Raw genomic sequence first — 11660 nt, 5'->3', positions numbered from 1 at the left:
AGTGTCTTTCACCCCTCCGAAATTCCCAGTAACAATACAGTGAGTGATATGGTAAGAATTCTGGGGCCTTTGCTAACTTTGGCTCTAATAATACCTGTTTAATCTTGGTCAAATGGTTTAACTTTTCAAGCCTGGGTTTCCTCATCTGTATGAAAATTTTATATTCCATACATATATATATATTTTATATTCCATACACATAGATATATTCCATACATTCATACTGTGTGGAATTTTATATGGAAAATTTAATATTATATTTTGCTTAAACTGCAGAATATTCATAAGCTCTCAGTAGGTATACTTAGCTTTAAGGTTATACATTTGAAACAAGAGGCAAGGCACAGTACATTTTTTATTCTGCATTGGTTAATGTACAGAATATCCCCACTTCAGTTGAGAAACAGTATCATTTCTAAAACACACTTTGATGAACACAGAATATTGAAACATTATATAGTTGTCCCATGGATTCTGAGGGTGATTGGTCCTAGGATCCCTGGTGGATATCAAAATCTGCAGATGCTCAAGTACCTTATATAAAATGGTATGGATATGAAGGACCAACTGTACTTATCTCATACAGGTGTTTTCTGATTAAATGAGATAATGTATACAAAACAGTTAACATAGAGTCTGGATTATACGTTGTAAATGCAATAAATGGTGGCTATTAACCAACTTCAGAAAACACTGAAAATGGAGATCATATTCATCTATTGTCACGAGAAAAGTGCAGATGATTAACATGGATTTAATTATTAAATGTTTAAGCAATATCAACTGCAAGATCCTTTGGCGGATACTAGGGTATAATTCTTATTTTCCAGCAGTTTAGAATCTTTTTTTTTTTTTTTGCGGTTCGCGGGCCTCTCACTGCTGTGGCCTCTCCCATTGTGGAGCACAGGCTCTGGATGCACAGGCTCAGCGGCCATGGCTCACAGGCCCAGCGGCTCCGCGGCATGTAGGATCCTCCCAGACCGGGGCACGAACCCGTGTCCCCTGCATCAGCAGGCAGACTCTCAACCACTGCGCCACCAGGGAAGCCCTAGAATCTAGTGGGGTGTATTAAATACACATATGCAAGATGTGCATGGAGTAAAATAAGGGCCATAAGGGAAGAGGAATCAATTATTGATTCATTGAATAATCAAGAGGTTTTGAGGACAGTGTTTGAGATGAACCTGAGAGGATGGATTGAACTTTGAGTCAAATATTGACATAGGGCTTCCCTGGTGGTGCAGTGGTTGAGAGTCTGCCTGCCGATGCAGGGGACACGGGTTCGTGCCCCGGCCCGGGAAGATCCCACATGCCGTGGAGCGGCTGGGCCCGTGAGCCATGGCCGCTGAGCCTGTGCATCCAGAGCCTGTGCTCCGCAACGGCAGAGGCCACAACAGTGAGAGACCCGCGTACAGCAAAAAAAAAAAAAAAAAAAAAATTGACATAAAGAAGGTTCAAGTGATCATGATACATTGAGCTAATATTGATCAGATATTAAATAAGACATGGCTTAATTCCAGTATGTACAATATGACCCCCTCCAACTTTGATTAAAATTATCTATACGGATAAAAGTCTAGATGGAGGTGTTATGTGGTTATTTCTTGGTGGTGAGATCATAGGAAATACTTATTTTATTTAATTTTTTGATACTTAAGGTTTTATAATATATATTTTAAGAGTAGTTATAGGGCTTCCCTGGTGGTGCAGTGGTTACGAATCCACCCGCCAATGCAGGGGACACAGGTTTGAGCCCTGGTCCCGGAAGATCCCATATGCCACGGAGCAACTAAGCCCGTGCGCCACAACTTCTGAGCCTGTGCTCTACAGCCCATGAGCCACAACTACTGAAGCCCACGCACCTAGAGCCAGTGCTCTCCAACAAGAGAAGCCACCACCATGAGAAGCCCGTGCACACAACGAAGAGTAGCTCCCGCTCGCCGCATCTAGAGAAGGCCCGCGCACAGCAATGAAGACCCAATGCAGCCAAAAAATAAATAAATAAGTAAATTAAAAAAAAAAAGAGTGGTTTTATAACTGGACAAAACTACTTTTTAAAAGGGCTGGCTAAAATCAAAGCTGCAGATTTAAATGAAACTTGGTACAACCTTTTAAAATGCATTTTGGCAGTTTGTATTAGTAACTATAAAAGTGGTGATACTCTTTCAACTAGAAATTTCATTTCTGGGTATTTATCTTTAAAAATTTACATTCATGAGAATGTCCTATGGTTTCTTTATAACGGCATAAAGGGAAGGAAATAAGTAAGTCCAAGAACAAAGAATTTGGTAAAATTTGTATGTCTGCCTAATATAATTTTATGCAGCTGTTAAAGTGTTTATGAAGCTTATGTAGAAATAGCAGAAATAGTTATGAAAGAAACCCCCCCAACCCCAAAAAACCCAAAACCCACCAGGATCCAAAATTTTGTGTACACTATGATCACAACACTGTAAAATAAATATGCATGAGACAAAAGGTCTAAAAGAAAACAAGCTGAATGCTGAGTGGCTGTGTTAGAGTGAAGGATTTTTTTTTCCTTATTGTCCTCATGTTTTATGATGTGGTTAAAATTATTTTTACAGTGAAAGCAATTAGCATTTTAAAGGCTGAGTGTAAAAGGGTCCTCACTGGCACTCTGATTTGAAAGTATTAAGTAAAATACTAAAAACTTCTTATAGTCATCATTTACAATCTCTTAAACTTCTAAAGATCATATTTTGAGACTGTCAACCTCAAAGTTTATCAGCTTGCTGGTAGATATTCCTGCCATGATTTGCATAGAAAAGAATAACATAAAGGACTCTTTCAACCCCTTCATTTTACAAATGAGAACTCTGAAGCCCAGCCTCCCGACTGTAGCAGAAGCAAAATTTGAACCCAAGTCTACTAGGTTATCTAACAGTAATCTAACACCATTTATAGCTCCACATCCACCCATGAGTATTATTAGTAGATGTGTCATGTCTATTGGCTGTTGAACACTGGCGTTACTACCATTCTGGCTAGCCTGAGGGGTTGATTCCTTTCTCTTCAGGTCTTACTCGAGCTTTCACTCTTCACCACTTGGGGTCCCGAAGATGCCTCACCCGGTTCTCCCTTTTTTAAGTCCCCCACTCTTCGCACCCCCAGCGTCCGAAGTGTCGCAGAATCCCGGCAGGGGCGCTGCGACTCCCTGGCTCCGCGGCTCCTCCCCTGGCCAACCGTCGATTGGGCCGGCGCGTGACGTCACGCCGTTCTAGCCAAACAAATGGGTTTCGGGGCGAGCGTTGGGCTCCGCCGCGCCGCGCTGGGCGCTCGGTCCGCCTCAGCGGTGGGGAGCGAGCCAGGCCAACTGCCGCCGCCGCTGTATCGCGGTGTGCAGCCCCGGGCCAGGCCCCGGCCGGGGCAGGAGCGCAGGTGGGTCTGGGCCGGGGTGGGGCGTGGCGTGAGAGCGGCGCGGTCGGGGTCTGGCGGCGGCCACCGTGGCCGCTCCCCGCCCCCTCCCGCCGGCCGCCTGCGCTCTCGGGGCGCCGGGCGGGTGGGGGTGGGGGCGGGGGCGGCGCCCGCGGGTCCGGGGCTCGGTCTGAGGCAGGGACCCGGCGGCCCGCACCTCGTCCGGGGGCGTCCTCTGCCCGCACACGGGCCGGGCGCTGAGCGCCCCCACGGGGCACGGAGGGTCGGGCAGGCCGGCGGGCGGGAGTGGGGTCCCGGGTCAGGGCTGAAGCGGAGGAGATCCGGGATAGGCCGTGGGGAGGTTCCAGGTCGGCTCTCCCACCCCCGGGACCGGCGGCCGGTGAGGAAATCGGGCCCTGGGTGGGGGTAGCCTCGCCCTGTCGCGCCCGCCGGGGCTCTACCGCTCCGTCCTTCCCCGTCCCAGCGCAGGTGAGCTGGCGCCTGTCCTTAACCTTCTTCGGGGACCTGGCAGGACCGAGGCTCGGAAGCTTCTCTAGCCTCCGGGCTGGCGCAAGTCGACTGCGGTTCCGCCCCAGTCCCGATGAAGTCATAGTGCTGTGGTTTAGCGTGTCTGTGACGTCAGGGGTTTCCAAGAGATGAGCTGTGATGTCATGCAGACTCCGGCGGGGAGCTTGACACGCAGAAGGGCCAGGAGGGCCGGGAGGGGAGAAAAAGGAAGGTAAAGCTTCTGTCAACGCCTAGCATCGCAGAGATTTTGAATCGAAAGTTGTTCGATATCAGCATTTTACAATTTTAATGTAATAGTTGTTAAGTTCTTTAACTTCCATTTCGAATATTGTTAGTACAGTTCAGTAAGACCCATATGATTTAGGAAAATCTCAATCAGGAGGTTTTTTTTTTGTGGGGGGTGGATGGGTGGGTGTTTAATGTAAATGCATTTGAGAAAGCTAAACTCATAGTTTGATGGCTTGTGATCGGAATTGCTGGAAAAAATAGAACCAATTCGAGTGCTGATAATTATTTGCCTTACTCTTTTTTGCTAGACAATTTTGAAATCATTTATCTACCTATTTGCTTTCTTTGTTAGTGGTCTGGAAGAGAGAGAGGAGATTTTAAGTCAACTTTTTCTTTTGTAAAGAAGGGAGGAGGAGTTCTGAATTAATCCAACATTCTTCTTAAATAATAATTACCTGGGGATTTAATTTATCCAGGTTGTCCCTGTCCATGGATAGTTGAGGGTTTCCTATGCTTATAGCTCAACAAGAAGGATTTTCCTGTTTTCTTACTGAGACTGGGCTGTAACAGTATAATAACATATACCAGGACTGCTTGCCTGGACAAGTAACTAATATTACATCTGTAATGCTTTCAAATATGAAACTACAGAATTAAAAAAAAAATGCCCTGCCTATGAATATTGCTTTTCTTCCAAAAGAGATCAGGCCAGAAGAGAAGCTAGTCACCTGCCATTAATGACTCTCTTCAGGTATTGCAGCATCTCAGTACTTTTGCTCATTTCTTCCTCTCTATAAAATCACTTAAATAGGATCTAGTTTGAGAGGTAGATGGCTTAAAATTGAAGCATAATTACAATTTAGTGTCTTCAGCAGGAAGCTTGGATAGGAGTCCTCAGCCCGTCCCCGCTGACCTTGACTTGTAATGTTAGGGTTTTTTTGTTGTTAATACTTCCTTCTCTTATTTGCTCTTTAAAAGTGATTGATAAGGTATTGTCTGTCTAGATTCTGCATCAACATGCTGGTGGAAATCATGCTCGGTTACTACGTTTTTGTAGAAAATGAAAGCAAAAATTTACCCTTGTTAATTACCATTAGATTTGACTGGAAGTTTACAAAACAAGGTGTTCCTGTAAATCTCATTTTAATGCTTACTGTATTTGGAAATTCTATAGCATTTTGTGCAGTACTTGAAAATTACTTTATATTTATATTTATTTTAAGAAATTAGGAATCGTGTGGTGACAGTGTTAAGGCTCTAAAGACAAAATTTGGGTTTTTGGGTCTTCAAGACTGATAAGTACCAAATTAACATGAAATTGCTGATTTTGAGGTGTTAATCAACCTACTCTTTAAAATGAAAAGATCCTGACAAGATCTTATGTAATGAAGTTGAAGGAGGTACAGAAAGGACACTTGCATGTGTCTTTTCCAGGGAGCCTTTCTGGGGGAGACTACGTGGATCTGTGTAAATTAAATGTACTAGGGTATATGGTGAAAGTCAAACTACATGTGAGTTGAAAGACATATAAATGCTGATAATAAAATAGCTTCTCCTTGGCAGTACGTTTTTCCTCCTCAATGGTGTTTAGCAGTTATGATTTTTTTATGAAAAATGAGTTGATAGGGGCTTCCCTAGTGGCGCAGTGGTTGAGAATCCACCTGCCAATGCTGGGGACACGGGTTTGGATCTCTGGTCTGGGAAGATCCCACATGCCCTGGAGCCACTAAGCCCATGCACCACAACTGCTGAGCCCGTGTGCCACAACTACTGAAGCCCGCACGCCTAGAACCCGTGCTCCACAATGAGAGAAGAGAGAAGCCACCACAGTAGAAGCCCTTGCACTGCAACGAAGAGTAGCTCCCGCTTGCCGCAACTAGAGAAAGCCCGTGTGCAGCAATGAAGACCCAACACAGCCAAAAAATAAATAAATTAAATAAATAAATTTATTTTTAAAAAATGAGTTGATAGGTGGAGAATAAATGTCTTCATGTATTCTGATATGACCTAGGAACAATGACAGGTGTAAAAAAACCAGCTTCTTTGTATAGTTGTATAACCGTTTCACCAGCCATAACACATAACACTCTGAAACATTTTTACAGTTTGTTTCTACTTTTGGCAGGTTATTTTTCACCCAGGCCTAGCAGTTTTGGGTCTAGGAAGCAGCTTCCACTTCTTATAAATGGAAATTTATTTGAGATCGGTATTATTTTGAAATATTTTGTCATTTTATCCAGTTACAGCATTTAAGGGACTATATCAGCCAGTCATTAGTGATATAGCATCTTTCTGACAGGTAAAAGCAAATGTGAACAATGAAAGTGTTGTATTTTGAAATTCTTTAGGATATGTTTATTGGATCAATTCTATTAACATAACATCTAGAATTTAAATTCTTGTACAAATTTTCTACTTTCTTTTCTTTCTTTTTTTTTTTTTTTTTGAGGTACGCGGGTCTCTCACTGTTGTGGCCTCTCCCGTTGCGGAGCACAGGCTCCGGACGCGCAGGCTCAGTGGCCATGGCTCACGGGCCCAGCCACTCCGTGGCATGTGGGATCTTCCTGGACCTGGGCACGAACCCGTGTCCTCTACTTTATTTTCTAATAACTTTATGCTCAGCCAGTTTAATTTGCACAGTTTTGATACTCTAGTAAACCTTAATCTTGTTTTCATATTTGTTGGGGAGAGAACTACTAATGGTTAGAAACATCATTCAGTGTTATCTTCCAAAATTTGCAGCTGTTTAGAACCAGATACTTGAGAGAAGCTACTATGGTAGAATGAATGCCTTCCTTGTTAGGTCATGTGTGACAAAGGCAAAATTCAGCAAGTGCATAATCTGCAGTCCTTTGGAAGCTACAGTAACAAAAAGCAAATTAACTCCCAAGTGCATTTAGGTCATTGGAAGTTGAATTCCTATCAATTCTTACTGTTGCATAATTTATCTTTCCCCCTGTAGTTCATGTTTATGGCACTTTGAAGCTGATGAATGTACTGTATTATCTGGGAAAAGCATTAATAATTTAAATGTAGGTGTTTCTTAATGTCAGTTGAAAGAGTTTGTCAACCTTCTGTTTCCAGCTCTGTCTTCTGGTTTGCTCTTCACAGAAGAGGCTCCAGATCTCCCCTTTTTAAATGTTCAACTCCAGAAACTTAGCACACACATTTTCAACCCTCAGCACAATGTAGATTTAAATGTGAAACTAAGCTCTATTTATGTGTGTATTATATTATTATCAGGCATGGGTTTTATTCATCTAACAAACATGTTTTGAGTACCTCTCTGCCAGGTCCTCAGCCAGGGACTGTGTGACCTTTGTTTTAACATTCCCTTGCCATGGGGGCCATGGGTCTGAAGGGCAAGAATTGGACCAAGAGGATGAACCATTTATGTTATGCAGATTGGCCAGAGGTTTTGTCTAAAGGTCAGTTAAGGAGGTATTAGAAGCTCAGGTAAAAAGAATAGGGAACAGATTATCATAGCCCAAGACAGACAAAGGGGTCAGGCTCCACAGGTTTGGATTGTGCTAGAATGAAGGGAGCTTAGTGAGAGCATTTTCTTTCAGGCAAGAGCAAGCACTCAAGGCCAGAACTAGTCTGTACAGGCAGTCTAAGACTTGAGGTAGAGAGGAGAGGAACAATCCAGACATCCCTCTCTCAGAGGCATGTATATATACCTTCCTTTTCTTCTCTAAGGTCAATCCTTTAATTGACAAACTTCTGAAATAATGTGAGCCTCACATTATTGCCACTCTGCTTTTTTCCCCTAACATTTTATCATGAAAATGCCAATCACAGAAGAGTTGCAAGGAGTGTTTATACATTGAATATGAATATCTAAATATCCACAATGTAGATTCTGTAATTCTTATTTTGCTGTATTTGCTTATCTATTTATCCATCCATTCTACCCTCTATGTATTTATCAATCCATCTTATATTTTGGTTGTATTTCAAAGTAAGTATACTTTACCAGTAAATACTTTTGCATGCCTATCATGAACTATTTGTTTACTTATTAAATAAGTAAACAAATAGTTTAACTTGTCCCTTAGTTTGGACAAGTGCATACATCTATTTAACCCATAACCCTGTCAAGATATAGAACATTACCATTTCTACGGAAACTTTCTTTGTTCACCTTCCAAGTCAATTTAATTAAATTTTTAATCTCCTGCGGTCTTACTTCCACTCTTCTGAAACTACCTGTTGAAAGGGCCTAGCTGTTAGCAGTGCATTTGAGTGGCATTATGCTGGGTGTTCAGAATATAAAGAAATGAAGAACATAGCCTCTGCTCTCTTTAAGCTTATAATTTAGTTTGGATTTTAATTAGGCGTCTGATAAATGTTACATGAATTCAGAGGAGGCAACTGGGACTGCCAGACAAAGCTTCCTAGATGTGGGCCTTGGATTGGGCGTTTATTTTGGGATCTGGAGAAGAGGGTTTATTTACTTATTTATTTTAAAAAGACTGATTAAAAGTATGGTATTAAAAAAACAAAAAGAAAAAGTTATGGTATGAAGCTGCAGTAGCAGACAAGGGACCCAATTATGGAGGGAGTTTGAGCATTATTTTTTACTCAGGACAATCTTTGAGAAAGGAAGTAATGTGAAAAACGGATCTTTTAGTTAAATTCCTAGCCCATTTGTCATCTTTGGTATTTAGTTGTACAGAAGACATCTTCATTTTTTGAATTCTCTCCTTTCGGTTCTTTGCCTATCTCTGATTTCTTCTGATTTATCAGCTTGGCTGGCAATTCTTTCTCTTCCAGATCCAAACTATCTAAAGCTCTGTTCTCTTCTTTTTTTTTAATTGAAGTATAGTTGCTGTACAATATTATATGTTAACAGGTGTACAATATAGTAATTCACAATTTTTAAAGGTTATAGTCCATTTATAGTTATTATAAAATATTGGCTATATTCCCCATGTTGTGCAATATATCCTTGTAGCTCATTTTATACCTAATAGTTTACACCTCTTACTCCCCCACCCCCAATTGGTAACCACTAGTTTGTTCTCTATATCTTGAGTCTGTCTAAAGCTCTGTTCTTGACTCTTGTTGTGCTCCTTGTAATCTGGCCCTTAGCTCTTAAGGCTTCTCAGTTATTATGCTTTCCAGGTCAAGCCTATATCTGTATCCATAAGCTGTTAACTCTTGTTAGGTTTCTAACTGGCAATAGGATACTGTTGATTTTTTTTTAAATTTTTAAATTTTATTTATTTATTATACAGCAGGTTCTTAATTAGTTATCCATTTTATACATATTAGTGTATATATGTCAATCCCAATCTCCAGATTCATCACACAGATGCTGCTGTTTTTTACATCCATGTTTACTTTGTATTTATTTTTCAAGAATCTGTAGCAAGAGCATTTGCTCTAAGTAGTTGTAGCAAATGGGATTTATTAAGAAAGAGATAGGTAAATGTTGAGTAGGCTGAATGAACAGATTAGACTGAACTTCTAGAACAAACACCACAGAGACACTGTAGAACTTGCCTGATAAGGGAGCTACTGCCATTACGGGCCACCATATGTGGCAGAAATTTTAACTTCCTTGGGCAGGAACATCATTACATGTTACTTTCTGCTCTCTGTATCTTAAGTGGGCTGCTTGGCCACACTTAGGTCTTATGTGAAACCTTAGCTTCAAAGGCATCTGGAAAATGTGGTTTTTAGCTCTACAGCCTCTGTAAAATAGGAAGTCCATGTGAGAGTGGATTGGAGTGCGTATTGAGTGAGTCTTCAGCACACTTGGTTTGTGAAAAACTAAACTCATTTTCCCCAGATTCCCTAATGGTGGTAAAGTGAATCCTTTTGTAATTTTGCTGTTGCTATGCCAAGAAATGGATATTGCTCTGGTTTCCTGAGATAGAAACTATTGCAATCAGCTGTACCATTTAGATGTTGAGTGTAGTGAGTATAACAGGAAACCAAATCAAATTTACTGGCTTGTAGTACTAAAAAGACCAAAGATGAAGCTTGATCCACTTGTACTTAGGTGGTCAGAATCTCATCTTCTTCTTATTTCCTTTATTTAATAAGCTCTGCTTCCATGGTGTTGTCCCTTTGTTGTTACAGTGTGTTTGTCAGCACCTCAAGCTCTACGTCCTTCTGTCATCAAATCCAGAGGTGGGGAAGGAGAGTTCTTCTATAGAAGCTGTAGGGCAGGGCTCTTGACAGTTTTTGCTCCATAGACACCTTTGGCAGTCTGAAGGCTATTGGACCCGTTTTCTGAGTAGTATTTTTAAATTACATAGGATTACAAAGAAAACCAGTTACATCAAAATACAGTTATCAAAATATTTTTTTAAATTATGAGTTAGTAACATGTGCTTCTGTATTAAATAATAAGATTTAGCGTGGGTCTAATAATTTCCAAGTAATGATGAACATTGTCACTGTTTGGAGGTGTCTGCAACTTACGATTGTGTGATAGGAAAATATCTATGATTTCTACTACTGACAGTGGCAGATATTGTTAATATTATTGTGGTCTGACTGACTTTCCAATAGAAGGAAATGCTAAATTTCAGTTGGAGGTTACTGAAAGTAAAGATAATTTCCCCCATCATCTGAGTTTATAAACATCCCAAATTGAGTACTTAGCCACTTAGCACTTTATACCGTTATTTATTACTCTTTGTTTCATGTGTATTAGTCTTCTCTCCTCTACTAAATTCTAAGCTTTCATATCTTATATCCCCAAATTGTAGACACATAATTGAAGGCTTAGCTTTTTCCCCTTATCTTTAAGGACATACCTGGGCTATTTAAATTTGTACCTTTAAAAAAAAATTTTTTTTTCCATTTTTCTGTTTAACTGAGACACCTTCTAGCAGATTCAGTTATAGGACTTTGTGTATTAAAGTGTTCATTTGCTTCTTGAAAATTAAAAATTTAAAAAATAATGTATTTTAAATAATAATATAAAAATAGTCTATCTAAAGCTCTGAAATCACTCTTGGAACTACTGTAGGGAATTATTGATTAAGCTGGAGTTTCTGAAGATGAAATTTGAGTTTGGTAAGGAAGTCTCAAAGGACACATTTGGTCTATTGTCCAGGAACCAGGAGAGGCAGGCTTGTTTCCAAAGTAGGGCAAGAGATTTGATTTCAAGTTCAGTCATCAGGATTGTTCTCTGGAGGTTCTAGGTACTTTCTACACACCACTTCAGCCCTTGGGGTTAGGTTTCTCTGGTTCAGGCTGTATTCTAGTTGAAGAGCTATACCATCATCACAATAGTCAAGCTTATTTGGGATACTACAAGGACTATGAAAATGGATCCTGAAAAGTCCGTAGAAGGTCTATAGCTTTATGCTTTAGGAATCCTATTTTTCATTTGACATTTTCTTTGCCTATGTTTTATTCAACATGCTATGTGGTTAGCTTGATAAAATGGTTATATACCACCATTTTTAACTTGTGGAATTTCAAGGCCTTTTATTTATTCATTTACTGAAAAAAAGGGTAGCATGTTTTATACTCCAGGCATTATGCTCAGTGCATTAGTTAACTTC

At 40.5% G+C, this 11660-nt stretch overlaps 1 protein-coding gene across 22 annotated transcripts in view; it reads left to right on the top strand.

Moving 5' to 3' along the window:
- The first annotated feature begins 3241 nt into the window (after positions 1-3241).
- The window catches only part of FBXO34 (F-box protein 34), a 93724-nt gene continuing 85305 nt past the window's right edge, over positions 3242-11660 (top strand). For 18 of the 22 annotated variants that reach the window (XR_012329970.1, XR_004525059.2, XR_004525058.2 and 15 more), the window contains exon 1: positions 3261-3399. Coding sequence is in view for 1 of the 22 variants with exons in the window: in XM_033851104.2 (XP_033706995.1) it covers positions 3251-3399 (149 nt within the window). In the remaining 21 variants the exon portion in view is untranslated. Of the gene's footprint in view, positions 3400-11660 lie in introns of all 22 variants that reach the window. The other 4 variants (XM_033851104.2, XM_033851107.2, XM_033851119.2 and 1 more) reach the window with 4 other exon arrangements.

This window comes from Tursiops truncatus, chromosome 2 (genome assembly GCF_011762595.2).
Source record: "Tursiops truncatus isolate mTurTru1 chromosome 2, mTurTru1.mat.Y, whole genome shotgun sequence".
Lineage (NCBI taxonomy): Eukaryota > Metazoa > Chordata > Mammalia > Artiodactyla > Delphinidae > Tursiops > Tursiops truncatus.
This window is presented reverse-complemented; position numbering and strand designations above follow the sequence as displayed.